At 57.0% G+C, this 15,069-nt stretch overlaps 1 protein-coding gene across 1 annotated transcript in view; it reads left to right on the forward strand.

The window, feature by feature from the left end:
* Positions 1-381: 381 nt before the first annotated feature.
* The window catches only part of ENG (endoglin), a 31,741-nt gene continuing 17,053 nt past the window's right edge, over positions 382-15,069 (forward strand). The window contains exons 1-2 of the mRNA XM_045563354.1: positions 382-857; positions 8,472-8,623. Of these exons, the coding sequence (XP_045419310.1) occupies positions 458-857; positions 8,472-8,623 (552 nt within the window). The 5' untranslated portion in view covers positions 382-457. The remainder of the gene's footprint in view (positions 858-8,471; positions 8,624-15,069) is intronic.

The raw sequence follows: 15,069 nt of genomic DNA on the forward strand, positions 1-15,069 counted from the left end.
AGCCTGGTGGCGGCTGTGAGCCAGCTGTGCCACCCACCCGTCTCACAACTCTGCCATCTTCTTGGACCAATTATCTATCTCACCGCATCAGGTCTCTGTTTCCTCATCCGCAAAATGGGATAACTGAGTTCATGGAGTCGTGAGCTCCACAAGAGCTGCTATAGCCAGGGCCTGGCCCTGGAAATGTCCCCTTGATGGGCTGCTAGGGTGACTATTTTCATCATGGGGCTGCCAAATGCACCCCCACCCCCGGTCTTGGAGAGGGTGGGGTGGGAGGGTGGGGTGCGTTGGGAGACAAGGCTGGAGCCTGGGCCCTCCCACCCCACTGCCTCCCCCCCATCCCAGGGCCCCCCACCCAGCGACAAAGCCCGTGGCACTTCCTCTACCGCCTGGCAGGCGGCCTGGCCCGGCCCCTTCTCTAAGGAAGCGCATTTCCTGCCTCCCTGGGCCGGGCTGGATGAGCCGGGAGCTCCCTGCTGCCGCCAGTAATACCCCAGCCTCCATCGGTGTCCCTGGGCCAGGACTGCTGCCACCACTGCCGTCCACGGGAGCCCAGCGCCCCTCCCCACCCATCCAGCAGCCAGAGACCCCGGCCCGGCCCTGCGTCCCTGTGCCCACTTCTCCTGACCCCTCAGCCGCCACCTCAGAAGGCTGGAGCAGGGACGCCGTCGCTCCGGCCGCCTGCTCCCCTCGGGTCCCCGTGCGAGCCCACGCCGGCCCCGGCGCCCGCCCGCAGCCCTGCCCCTGGACACCGGATAAGGCCCAGCGATCAGGCTCCTGGGTGGACAGCATGGCCCGCGGCATATTCCCCCTGGTTGTCACCCTGCTGCTGGCCGGCTGCAGCCTCAGCCCCACAGGTAGGTGGTCAGGGCCCTGGGTGGGGAGACTTGGCCCCCGGTACACAGACCAGGCTCCCAGAGTCCACGGCCTCCTCCTTGTGTCCTGCACTCACACTCCGTGGAGCCATCCTGGGGGCTTTGGAGGTGACCAACTCTCCTCCCAGTTTGCTGGGGTTTCACGGAACACAAGACTTTCAGCGTTAAAAGTCTTGGGCAAACTAGGGTGACTTATTTAGCTTACCCCTGGCCTCTGGCGTCTGCCCTCCCAGCTACATCTGTGTCTCCCCAGGAAGCCTGGGCCCCAAAATGCTGTGCAGCCCCGGGAGAGTTCCCTGCCCTCTCTGGGCCTTGAGTTTCCTATTTGAGGTATATGTGGGTAGGAGGGCCCATAGCCTGGGCTCAGAGTACGGGCTCCAGGTTCAAATCTCACATCGGTACCTCACAGGGTGATCTTGGGGCACTGCCTTTGGGCCTCTGAGCACAGCAGGGATGACAACAGCTGCTGCCCCGGTTGTGGGGAAGCAGTGTGGCAGGCCAGTCACTTCTGTGCTGTTGATACTGTTTTATTATTCGCTTTAAATTCTTCCACCTCCACTTCCCTGGGGCCTTTGAGCGCCCCCCAGAACCCTTTGAACAGGCCAAGGCTGCAGCACTCTGCCCCGTCTCCATCCCTTTGCTACCCCCAGTGGGTGCAGGCCCAGGCTGGGGGTTCTGCCGGGCTCCTCAGCCTGGGGGCCTCTTCAAGGGGTCCTGGCCTCTGCTGCCTTTTGAAACTGACCAGGAGGGGCTGTGAGGACCCAGGGACCCCCAGCCCCACGTCCCACTCAAGTAGATCTCTGCTGGGCCCTTCCCCACAGCCATCTCGGGCCACTGGCCAGCCCTGTGGACACACCCTCACCCACCTGCACATCCAGGGACTTCCTGAAGGATCTGGAGGAGGGGGCAGAAGGGCGCTGCGCATGTGGGCAGGAAGGAGGAGGGAAACAGCAGCAGGGACGGCCACTTCCCTGTCCCACAGCATGTCCAAGTCCCTAACCTCAGCCTCAAAAGCTTTCACCACTGTCTCCTTCATTGCTAGACGGGAGACTGAGTCTCAGAGACATGGAGTGACTTAGCCAGGATGTGACCCCAGGCCTGCGGCACCCCCCAGAACATTTGATGTGGCCCACAGTAACCCTGCAAGATGGCCGCTGCTGTCATCCCCATTTTACAGAAGAGGAGATGGAGACTCTGTCCTGCCAGGTTCACACAGCCAGGACAGAACCCTACCTGAGCTCCAAGGGACGCCTCACGGCTGCCCAGCCTCCCCCACGCCCTCTCCCATCCTAGCAGCGATAACACGCTCCTCCTCTCCGTCCTTAGAGAAAGACCCACGTTGTCGATGAGTGGGTTAGTGTCTGGTTTTAAAGGACCGAAGGTTAAAGGTTGGAAGGCAGTGGTGTGCCGGTAAATAATTAATAACAGCAGACGGTGGGGGGGGGGGCCTGACTCGTAGTGTCTGTCCATTTCCATGGTGTAAATATTCCCACACTGCTGGTTTCAAGCTACCGACTCAGCAGACGGAGCTGGGATCCGATGTGCGCACAGTAGTTAGCCAGTATTCCTGCCACGAGGGTACCATCCGTGCAGATAACCTCAAGGGCGTAGATAATACTGTAGTAAAACAATTCAGAAGTGATGAGTTTTGATATGTATTACCTTTAAATATATATATAGTTTATTTAGCTGTAAGTTTGTATAATTTAATTTTTAATAGTAGCCATGTCGAACAACCGGTTTAAATTTATCAATCTAGAAATTTAACAACCTGGGAATTTACCACTCTCCTACAGGCAGGTGGGAGCTGGTCCTGGCGGACCAGTGATCACAGGCTCAAGGGCGTTGCAGACCGCCCAGCCCAACTATTTATAGTCTGGGTAACCAAGGCCCCTGGAGGGCAGATGGGAGCCTGGACCAGGCCTGGAACACAGATCCCCACGCTGGGGCTGGGAGTGGGAGGGACCCAGATATCCTCATGCCTCTTTAGCATGGAGGGGGTGAGAACAGTTCCAAAAATGGGTCCAAAACAGGTCCGGTCTTCTGGGAGCACAACTTGGCAGAATCTCCTAAACTTGTACCTTGTGCATAACTTTTTGCCCTCACAACTCAGCCTTCAGGAGTCAGTCCTACGGAGTTACGTGCCCAACACTGCAAAGATATATGGCCCACGGGGACCTGCAACAAAAACCCAACTGGAAACCGCCTACATGTCCATCACAGGGGCCCTGTACGTAAATGATCATGCAATGGAATCCCACGTAGCGGTTACCAAGCAAAAGGCAGATCTATGTGAAAACTGCTGTTGACAGATGTCTGGGACACCCTGGTAGGTGCCCGACAACAATAATTCTGTTTCTGTAATGATAAACTAGTCGTGGTGCACAATGTGCACAGAGAAAATTCTGGAATGATGTGCACTCAATATTACTGTTCTCAGCCTGGGGTTTTCTCTAGGGGAAATTCACTTTCTGAGATACATTTTTCTGTCATGTTGGACTTTAAGAACAAGCGTGTAGAGATTTTTACAAAGTAATTTAACCGTATGTTAAATCGCCTCAGCCTGCCCTGCAAAAAAAATAGATAAGAGGAGGAAGTTACCTCTTATAATAATAATATTGTTATTACTACTACTAATAATAATGTTATTATTACTAATTATAATATAAGAGGTAATTTTATTATATTATTCTTTATTAATACAAGCACTGTTAGCATGTTGGTGGATTGCACACTAGTTTTTGTCTAGATTCTTTAGGTAATTTCAATCCAGATGGATCAATATTTGGGAGTCTTGTGTACACTTCTCGTGTCCCAGAAGGTTTCCATGTTGTCATGTGGGCCCCTTAACTATCCTCCTGCAGTTCTGGGATATTACGTCTCTTAAATGTGCCATTGCTCGCCTGGTGCATCCCTTATTGTTGACCATGTAGGTGGTTCCCCCTTTGTTCTGGTTATAAATACCTCCGTGCACATTTTTAGTGCATGCACCTTTTCCTGTATTTCGGATTATTTCACTTGGATAGAGTCCCAGGAGCCGGGTTGCTGGGGCTCTCGGCCCGCACTAGGTGGCTGGGGTTGAAGAGTGTTTCCTAAGTGTGGAGGATGAGGCAGAGGCGTGACTGGGAGCCCCCATGCAGCTGGCCATCTGTGTGGGTCCGGGACTGACTGGGGAGGGCTGGTGACAGAGGAGAGACCACAGATATCTGTGTCTCAGAGGCTGCATTCCTGTTTGCCAGGAGGGACAAAGGCTGGAACCAGGAGAGGCTGGGTCCTTGGGGACACTGGGGACATGACCGTTAGGATTCTCCCTTGTCTCAGCCAGGCAGGCGGTTATACTAAGACCCAGAGGGACAGAGGGACTTGCTCATGGTCACAGATGGGTCCGTGCTGGCCTTCTGAAGACAGTCCTGTCCATTTGCTCCAGGGCCTGAGGGGGCGTCTGGGCAAAAGGGAGGCAGCCATCCCCCCACCCCTGGTCCTCAATGTGGCAGCCACATGCCAGCTCTTTGCCTCTCTGCCCAGTTTACAGATGAGGAAGTTGAGGTGTGAGATAAGTGACAGGTCCCGACTTCAACCCCAGGCTGTCTGCTCCCAAATTCCAAAGCTTATTTGTCCTGCACACTTGGTGGCCTGGCACTGCAGACTTGGAGAGCTGGCTGCCCTGGTTGTGCCCCCCACTTCCTAGCTCCAGCCCAGGCTTTGGGGCATCAGCCTTGGAGACTGAACGGGACCCCTATCCAGGGCTGGACTGGGCTGGTTTGGGCATGTGTGGTTCTAGAAGGACATCCAGGACCTGTGGCAGCGTGGGGGTGAATAGCTGAACATAACAGCTGACGTTTATTCAGTGCTTAATGGATGCTGGGCACTGCCCTAGGCATGCTCTGTGTACCGTCAGACTGAACCCTCGCAAAATCCTGTGAAGGGGACACTCCTGTTATCCCATTTCACAGACGAAGAGATGATCTCCTGCTGCCTGCTCTTCTCACCCCAGGTAGTCAGCCCCTCCCCTGTCCCCGTGATGGCCCTCCCATCCCCAGCACAACTCTGGGACCCTGCCTCTGCCCTCAGTAGCCCTCTCTTCCTGCCTGCACCCCTAGATGAAACCTCAGGACATCAGACTCCCAGTGGAACTGGGAGCATGTCCTGTCCTTCCCACCCACTACCCAGGAAACTGAGTCCCAGAATGGTGGAGAGGCTTGATGCAGGTCACCCAGCAGGTTAGGGGCAGGCCCGACAACCCAATTTAACAAACATATGCCTGGCCTGCTCTGAGCCCTGGGCTGAGTGATCGGGACACGGGGTGGTCTAGACTTTCTTTGTGTTGGAAAAGCCCACTGTCTGCTGGGAGTGCAGACACGCAGACCCATCAAAACAATGCACCAGGACATGTGTGGTTCTAGAAGGACATCCAGGTACTGGATCAGTACCTAAGAAAGGAGGGATTGGTTTCAATGAGACTTTCAGAACAGGGTTTTGAGGGATGAATAGAAGTTGGCTAAGTGGTCAAATAAAGGATGACTGTTGGAGTGGGAAAGGGCGGGGTAGAGGCAGGGAGCAAGATGTATTTGGGGGAAAGCTCACATCTCCCATTGACTGGGCATAGGTGATTGGGGCAGCAGTTGCCAGCTCCTGAGCAATTGGTGCTGTGCATGTGTCATCTTATGCCACACTCACCAACTGGCTGAGGAAGGTGTTATGATTACCATCATCCTCATTTCACAGGTGACAACACTCAGTCATGGAGGGGAAGCTGGGAGTTGGCAGAATCAGGATCGGAGCCTTTGGCATCTGTCAGATCCCTGCACTTTTAAACTCTGCTTTAGGTTGCCGGTGTGTGACCTTGGCCCTGCAGGCACTGGGGAGCCTTAGGAAAGCCTTGCTGGTGGCCGGGGAGTGGCAGGGCTGGCAGCTGGGAAGTCCGTGAGGCTGCAGTGGGACCCGGAAGGGAGTAAGGCTGGCTGGCTGGCTGGAGAGGAGGGGGCAGACTTTTCAGTAAAGACCCTTGTCAAAAAGTATCTGCCCTCGTGTCCCAGGTATTATGAAACAATATTCACAGCCGCTGTGTCCAGAGCACCCACTTCGAAGTGTTAGAGCCAGACCACCTGGGGTCAAATCTAGCCCCTGCCACTGAGTGGCTGGGTGACCTCAGACACATTCTTTAACTTCCCGATCCTCAGTGGCCTCACAGTAAATGGGTGTAACAGCAGCACCCGCCTCCCAGGGCCGCCGTGAGGGTCAGATGAGTTCATGTGTGTAAGGCCTGGAGATGGGACCTTGGCCCCCAGCACGAGGGAAGCGTCTTCTACAGCTATTGCTGGTCTGCGAGTGGGGAAACTGAGGCTCAGAGAGGTTAGGCTTCTGCTCAAGGTGACCAGCTTTTTAAGAGGCCCAGCTGGGATTTGACCGGGACTTTTCTTAACCATTATCCTCTGTGGCCTTTAAGATGTTGGGGGCAGCCGTTTGGAAAGCCCTGGGGGTGGCTGTGTTCTCGTGGGTGGGGAGCAGAGAGGGGTCAGTGCTGAGGAGGTGGCTCCTGGGTCTCTCACTCCTCTAACTGGTCCCGGGAGGCCAGCGTTTCCCTTGGTGCCAGGGGATTGTTTTCAGCTTGGTCTGGGCCCGCCTCGGGCTCCGGAGACAGGCCCAGGCGTCACACTCCCTCCTGTCTCCCCATTCTCGTCTGCGGGGGTGGGGGCGGCCAGGATTCGAAAAGGCCCCAAAATAAATGGACCTCTTATCTGATCTCCCAGCCTGGCCTGTTATCTGATCATTACATAATGGCCAGGCCTGTGGCCTCTCCCGCTGGCTGACGGCATGGAGGAGGTGGCCCCAGGCGGCGGCCCCAGGCGGCCCCAGTGATCCAGCAATCCGGAGGAACTGGGGTTCCTGGAAGTCTGGGGAGGGGGCAGGGCAAGTCCAAAGGGAAGGAGGGAGGTGCTGGGCTAGTCCGCAGGCCAGACCTCAGGTCAGGTGGGGAGAGGTGGGTCTCAGGCCTAGCCATGTGCATGTGACCTCTCCTGCCTCAGTCTCCCCATGTGTATGGGAGGAGCCTGTGCACCCCCATAGGGAAGGGAGACGGTGGGTCAGAGGGGGATGAGACGGCAGGAACTGGCACTGGCCTTGAGCAGCCTACCGGGGTGAGGGAGACCCAGAGGACCCTCGCCTGGAGGCTGCCCCATCCTGCCACTTCACCCCGCCCCTTAGACGGTCGGCTCTTCTGCAGAGACTGAAGTCAATAGAATTATTGTAATAAAAAGAACTGCCACATGCCCTGTCCCATGGAGTCCTCCCAAGAACCTCTGTGGATTATGTGGGTTCTATTCTTACTGTCATTTCACAGACCTGGAAATTAAAGCCCCAAGGGGTGAAACCGTTCACCGAAGCTAGTGAGTGTTGGGCCTGGAATTCAAACCTAGGTCCGCCTGGCTCCGGGGTCCTTGCTTTGAACCAAAATGCCATGTTGCTCAGGCACGCTGGAGCCCCTGGCACCCGCAGGAAAGGGCCAGAGCCGGGACTTACAAGGCTGGGCCCCCGTGGTTGCCAGAAGGCCCTTGTGCAGAGCTTCTCCTTCCCAGGATGGGGCCGGGGGTGGCGTTGCCGTGGCGAGGGGTGGCCATCCTACACCCCGCTCTGACCTCTGGGGGGCCGGAGCCCAACAAGCTGTGGAAAGGTGAGGAAGGAGGCCAGGTGAGGCTACGGACAGCCTAGGACTCAGAAGAGGCCTCCCCGCCCCCTTCCTCTGAGCTGGTGTTGGCTGGACTTGAGGCCGGTCCCCGCGCCCATCTTTGATCTCCAAGAAAACAGGAAGTGAGCGCGACAAGATGGAGACACAAACTTCCAAACAGTCTCCCCTTCTCTGTCCTCCTTCCCTCCTCCGGAGCCCCCCTTCCTCAGCACATTCCTTCGGACGAGGTGTAGGGGCCTCATTTCCTCTTCCTCCTCTGCCGGGTCGGGGTGAAATTCCATTCCGTTCCCTCAGGACCTGCGTTTCCGCAGACCCAGTGGCAGCCGCCCGACCTGGGCCGCCCTCTCGGCTCACCCGCCCCTTGGGGCCGGGAAACTCTCAACCCTCTCGCCAGCCTCCTCGCGGCATGGGAGGGGGCTTTGCCGACCTCAGCTCTCACCTTCTTGGAGTGACCCCGCTGTGGCTTGGGTTCGCAGGAGGGCCTCCCGTGCAGTTAGGGTCGCCAGTGAAGGCACAGGATGGGCCGGACGCAGTGGTTCGCACCTATGGTCCGACGCTAAAAAAATAAATAAATTGTAAATTTTATATATACATATATATATAGGATACCCAGTTAAATTCGAATTTCAGATAAACAATGAGTAAATTTTTAAAAGTATTAGTATATCCCAAAATTGCAGGGGACATACTTATTCGTCAACTCTATACCTAGTAGCACTGTGACCTTGGGCAAGAGACTTTTCCTCTCTGAGCCTCAGTTTCTTCATCCACAGAATGGGTAGAATGATATCCACCTAGTAGGGCAGCTACTTAGTTCGTGCCAAGTTACCTCATGGGCATTTGGAGAGTGGCAGTCATTGTTGTCACCTCATTCTTACCTGATCCTCTCTCTGCCTGTGTTTCTCCAACAGGTCTTGCAGAAACCATCCATTGTGACCTACAGCCTGTGGACCCCGAGAGGGGCGAGGTGACATATACCACCAGCCAGGTCTCTGAGGGCTGCGTGGCTAAGGTCCCCAACGCTATACTCGAAGTCCACGTCCTCTTCCTGAAGTTCTCAAGGGTGAGTGCCCCATGGCAGGGTTGGGAGGGGAGCCCAGAGGAAGCTCCAGGGCTGATGTGATGAGGGGTGCCTTCCTCGTGGCTGTCCCCGGGGTAGTGGCTGAGTCCTCGCCAGGCCCCCTTCCAAGACAGTGGTGTGGGCATCCCACAGGCCCCCTAAAGGGATGCCATTTCTGGGGCAGGGCCCAGGATCAGGGCAGGCTTACGGATGCCACCGTAAGACCTGGGTGGCAAGGGCTGGGTCTGGCGGGCAACTGCGCGGAGAGGAGCCAGGTTCGGGGTGGGGATGCTGGGCCAGGTGAGCTGTTGCTTACGAACCTCCGATGATGGGGTCTCATGGCTTCTCAGAGCCACAGCTTGAACTTGGAAAAGTGCTTCCCTCAGTTGAGCCCAAATCTTCTTCCCTGGAATGTCCCCCATTGAACACATGTGACCTCTCAGAGATCCAAAGCCGGCAATGCAGCCTTGGGACTGTTCTCCCCAGGAGAGCCCTCCGAAGGCCAGCTGTCAGTTCGTCTGATAAGTTTGTCCCTCTTAATAATCATAACACCTTTGTTAAGTGCCGCCGTGTGCTGGGTACCATGCGAGGGCCTGCAGTGCGCCAGGCATTAAGCATCTCACATGTGTTAAGCCTCCAGCAGCCCATCTGCCAGGGTCTCTCATTATCCCCACTGCTTGGAAAAAGGAAACTGAGGCTGGCCTAGAGAGGTGGCAAGACACACCCAAGGCCAGGATTCACATCAGATCCCTGGGGACTCCTGGTGGATCTCAGTGTTCAGGTGGCTGGGCTGGGCTGGAGGCCACACCTGGCTCTGAGGCCGTAGGTCCTGGTAGCGATTTAGCAGCGTTGGCTCAGGGTAAACTTATGGCCAATCTGCCCCCAGAGCTGTTAAATCGCCCTGCGTTTGTGCGGTGATAAGCAAGTGCCCAGACCACCAATATCGGGGGGCCCGCTCCCCACCACCCTGCCTGCCTTGAGGACTGTGGGCTTTGATAATTTCCAAACCATAGATAGTGCCAAACACACTTTATGCGGTTTTCATAGGCATTGTAGTTTTTTTGACATTTGGTAACGATATTCAAAATAAGATTGTCCTCTATAGGTTCATTTCGTTTGTTCTGGTGTTCAGGTCCCTGTGCCTGCTCTGAGTGATGGGGATCCCCCGACCCTAATCACTCAACAGTGGGCCAGTGTTGGAGGAAGCCCCCGGCCAAGTGTCCAGGCCTGTGGGAGACAGGTGTGCACACAGACAGCCGGGACCCAAGTGACTGGAGCTTCTCCGGGAGCAGGGGCACTCCAGCTGCTACAGCAGGAGGCAGGGCGTCCTGGACAATGGCCAGGGGCTCCCCAAGTGGAGGAGGCAGCGGGAGGAGCAGAGGACAGCACGAATGCAGAAGCAGAGGGAGTGGCTGGGGCTGGGGCCAGCATGTGGCAGGAGCTGGCAGCTCACCGGGAGCAGGGCAGGAGATGGAAAAGGTCTGTTGCCATATTACGGTGTTTGGGAGTTTGGTCTTTATCCTGTGAGCAGGGACAGTCCTTGGGGGGCTTTTAGGGGCATGGTGAGGGTGCAACTGTAACTCATGTCATATTCCAAGGATCCTTGAGTTCGTGACAACAGAATCTTCATGTCACACTCTGCCTCTTCCGGAGAACTCAGTCCATGGGGCATCTAACTCTTAATTCAAGGAGCCAGGCAGGCTGCAAGTTCCAGGGCTGCGAGGGATGTTTGAGGAGGTGGTGGAGAGTGCTGGGTTTCGGGACACCCAGGGTCCAGTCTTCACGCAGCACCTGGTGTGCAGAGGGTGGCCCTTCTCCCCGCTCTCGCATACAGATACCTTTCTTGGGCTCAGGAGCTCACCTGAGAATCACAGAGTAGCAGAATCTGGCCCAGGGCCGGGCGTGAACCAAATAACTGTTGAATGTGTGTAGGAATGAATGTGTGTGCGGCTGTGTGATCTCGGCGCAGAGGTTAGGAACACGGTTCTAGAGGCAGACAGCTCTCCAACTGAACTTTGGCTCCACCACTTATAGCTGCATCTCTTGAGGTCACCTCGCCAAGCCTCCGTTTTCCCAGGGAACATGGAGGTGAAAATAGTACCCACCTCACAGGGGCGGTGTGAGAATCTGGCAGGATGGTGCAGGTGAAATATTGAGCGCAGGGCCTGCTGGGGTGACTGCTCCATGCACAGTAGCTATGGGTACTGTGACTATTACTTCTCCATTCCCCACCCGTAAACGCCATCATTTTGCCAGGGATGCTACAGTTTACAGAACATCTGCACATCGGTTGACTAATGGGAACCTCAAAGGTTATCGCCACAGGACAGATGAGGCAGGGGCAGCGGAGGTCCAGCCGCAGGGAGCTGGGCCTGCCTCCGGTGCCCCTGGCCTCCCTGCCCCAAGGATTGGGCCCATGGTCCCACCAGACTCTGTGGCATCACTGGGGAACCTGTGGTTTCCCTGAGAGGTGCCTTCCTCTCCAGACAGCCCCTAGGAATGGGGTCCACAGCCCTCACCAGGTGCCTGCTCTGCACCCAGCCTGCATCGAGCAGTGATGATGCCGAGAGAAGTTAGAGTGGGGCCCTGTGCCTGACCCACACGCAGGCCAAGGAGGCAGAGGTGGGCACAGCAGCCCTGGTGATCAGTGATGGAATCAGCAGGGGCTGCAGGTGACAGGAGGAAGAGCGCTGATTGTGGAGGGAAACAGCATTAGGGGGAAGAGGCCCCCAGGATGTAGCCAAAGAGGGGGTCCAGGGCATTCCAGGCAGAGGGCACTGCATGAGCAAATGCCGAGGGCAAGACACGTGGGTGGGCCGTGGGCGTGGGGGTGGCGGCTGTGTCAGCAGCCAGCCCGACCCCTCCCGACCTATGGCCGGCTTCTCCGGTCGCTGGCACAGAGAAGCAGCTTTCCTGTCCATCGCCGCGCAGCCTCAGAATCCTCAGATTTCCTGTGGGTGGGCGGCAGAGGGGCCGAGGCAGCCAAGAAGCTCGGGGAAGGGACGGTCAGTGTGTGCTGGGAAGTCTGCAGGCAGCCGAGGGCTGCTGGGCAGGGGCTCTATCTCGCTGGGTCCCCGAAGGGCAGGCCGGAGCCTGGATTCCGGGAGGGGGCCCAGGGTCACATCCTGACCCGCGGAGACAGGAAACCAGGCTGGTGTCTCAGCGATTCCCGCCAGACCCACTTCGCTGCTGATCTGCCGTCCTGCTGACAAACCCGGCAGCCCGGCGGGGCAGAGCTCGGTCAGTGGCTGATTCACCCCAGTGGCGGCAAACTCAGGGGCGCTGAAGACCCCACCCACTCCATGCAGCCAGAACCTGCCAGGCCCTGGCACTGACTCACTCCCCGCCAGAGGAGCAGGCAAGGCCGTTCAGGCAGAGAGCTAGGAGGGACCCCAGCGGGGAGGCTGGAGGGGCTATAGAAGGCAGGGCAGCCTTCAGGCCTGGGCAAGGGGGGCCCTTGCCCCAGGTCTCAGAGGAAGTGGTCTTTCCCTGCCCAGGGTGGGGAATCTGCAGGGCTGAAGGGATATCCCCATGTGGAACCTGTACTCCTCCCTTCTAGACCTTGCTCTGGGTACCCAGCACCCCAAAATTCCTTGCCCAAATGGAGCTGAACCTCCTCCCAGGGCTGGGTGGGGCTGTTTCTTGTTCCATGCCCTAGAGGGGACACTGCTTGGCTGATGTGAGCTCCCCTAGACCTCAAGAATGGTTGAGTTGGCTGTTTGGGGGGTGGGCACGGTGAGCTTGGGCATCTGGGCTGGGGTGTCCACACACGGACACACAAGCACCTTGCTATGCTGTCTGAATCAGGGTGAACAGAAGGAAAGTGGGCTGGGGCCAGGGGCTACCATTTGTATTCTTGTCCCAGGCCTTGCAAATATTAGAGGCAAGCTTGGTGAAGGGGAGAAGACTGGGGACAGACAGGCTGGGCAGGGATTGCATCTGCCCTGTCATTGCTGTATCTCTGGTGTCCAGCTTGGAGTCAGCCCAAGAGTAAATATCTGATGGCTGGGTGGTTGGGGGTATGGAGGGATGGATGGGCGGGTAAGTGGATGGAGAGGTGAGTGGGTGGAGGGTAAGTGGATGGATAGGTGGGTGGGTGGATGGTGAGTCGATGGATAGGTGGGTGGGTGGGTGGATGGGTAGATGGGTGGGTAGATGGATGGATGGGTACATAGGTTGGTGGGTGGATGGGTAGATGGGTGGATGGATAGGTGGGTGGGTAGATGGATGGATGGGTGGATGGGTAGATAGGTGGGTGGATGGATGGGTGGATAGGTAGATGTGTAGGTGGGTGGGTGGGTGGATGGATGGGTGGATGGATAGGTGGGTGGATGGTAAGTGAATGGATAGGTGGGTGGGTGGTTGGATGGGTGGGTAGATGAGTAGGTGCGTAGGTAGATGGGTGGGTGGATGGATGGGTGGATGTGTAGATGGGTGGATGGGTGGGTAGATGGTTATGTGAATGGATAGGTAATGGAAGGAAGAGAGGGAGGAGGGAAGAAGGAAAGAAGGAAGGAGAAAATGTACGTGCATATAAGCATTTGCTGATTGGCCATCCCCAGGGGGTTGGTGGTGTCGCTTGCTATTTATGTCTGGTTGTTTGGAGGTGTTAGTCTTGTTTTCTGCCAAGCTCCTGAGGACAAAGTTGTGCATTTTCCTGTCTCCCTTTGTGAGCATGGAAGCCCCAGGCTGGGCCCAGCCCTGGCCTCTCAGGTGGGCAAGTGAGTTGGGGAGCTGAGGAGGGCTTGGGCCGACCACCAGCAGCACCAGAGGGACCAGGGGCCCCTCAGCTGGGGAGGAAGCATATCTCCCCAGGGGGTTCTGGAAGCCCACTCTGTGGCCCCCCTGGCTGGAGACTAGGACTCCTAGATGCCAAATCCTGGGACCCCCATGAGACAGGTTGGAATCCAGAGGCCACACAATTCTAGAACATCATTGATCCCACTCTTCCCTGCACAGATGGGGAGACTGAGGCCCAGAGAGGGGATGCCACTGGGAGGCGTGGCTGAGGTGTGTCACGATTCTTGGTAACTGTGGCCCACCTCTAACACCAGCCCTAGCAGCCCCTAAACCGTAGTGCTTCTCTGGATGAGTGCACAAGGCAGAGGCAGAGGGGATGAAGGCCAAGCTCCCCACATAGTTAGCTGGCACTGGACAACCCGCTTTGCAGGCAGAATCACGCTGAATCCTCACAAGTCCGTGAAGTGGGCCTATTGTTCAGTCCATTTTCTAGATAATGAAACTGAGGCCCAGAGAGGAGCAGTGACTGTCCAGGGTCATAGGCTACTACTCACTGAGCCCACATTTGAATTCAGGTCTATCTGGCATTGACCCCCTTCCCCTGCCACCCTGCCTCTATGTACCATCTGAGTCTTCTGGGGTGGACAGAGGGACGGCTGGCGACAATCTGACCGCCTCCGGTCAGACTCTGGGAGGGTGGGGGCTGCAGGCAGCCCCGAGGCTCCACTCCTAGAAGAATTACTGGAAGCGACTTTCTATAAGTGGCTACTAGCACTCAGGGCCTCCTCACCGAAATCCCCCCTTCCCGCCACCTACGGCTGGGCCAACAATGGCATCTGTGGGATACTGGCACAAAAATAGAAACTCGGGCTCCCATCCACCCACTCAGGGAGGGGGCCTGGGCAGGCCGTGACTGGCGGGGCTGGGGGCAGAGGGCTGGCCCGTCTGCCAGAACTCCCAGCATCCCACTGGGAAGGCTGGGAGCTTGGGGTGGGGGCAAGGCAGGGGCCTTTCTTTGCCTTTGAGCCCTGGGCGGGAGGGAAGAGGGAAGTCTGTGCGTGTGAGCAGCTGTAGCGGTGAGTCAGGGCTGTGGGATGCAAATGTCTGGTGTGGAAACCCTGACCGGGCTTTCCTGGTAACTGGCTGGTGTCCTCCTGGCCTGGCCTGGCACTCAGAGACCCGGAGCACACACACAGCCTTTCAGCCGCCCCACTTTTCCAAGCTACTCACTTGCGGTGTGACTGCCCCCACCCCTGCCATCCCCCAACTCTGCAGGGAAGGACTTGGTGGCAGCTCAGTGGTGGGTTTGGTCTGTGAGCTCCAGGAGAAGAGCTGAGTGTCATGACAAGTGTCCCGAAGTTCCAGCCTCCTAATGCCCTCACCCCAGCATGACCGGGCCCTGACCTCCACTTCCCTTTTTTCGCTTCCTTTATCCACAGCCCCAGCTGGTATGGGTTCCCGACCCTGTCTGCCCCCATTTCACAGATTACAAAACTGACGCAGAGAGGAACAAGGACAGTGCAGAGCAGCAGTAGGATTGGACAGTCACAGGGTTCTTCCCTCACAGCTCAGGGCCTGTACTCCCTGGCTCCTGCAGCACCCTCGGCCTGTGGGTGGGTGTGCCCAAGAGGCAAAGGACGGATCTCGCTGCAACCTGTGGCATCTCCTGGCCGCAGTCTGCCAAACCAGAGACCTTCTATTCACTGTGT

Source organism: Lemur catta, chromosome 10 (genome assembly GCF_020740605.2).
Source record: "Lemur catta isolate mLemCat1 chromosome 10, mLemCat1.pri, whole genome shotgun sequence".
In the NCBI taxonomy this organism is placed as follows: Eukaryota; Metazoa; Chordata; class Mammalia; order Primates; family Lemuridae; genus Lemur; species Lemur catta.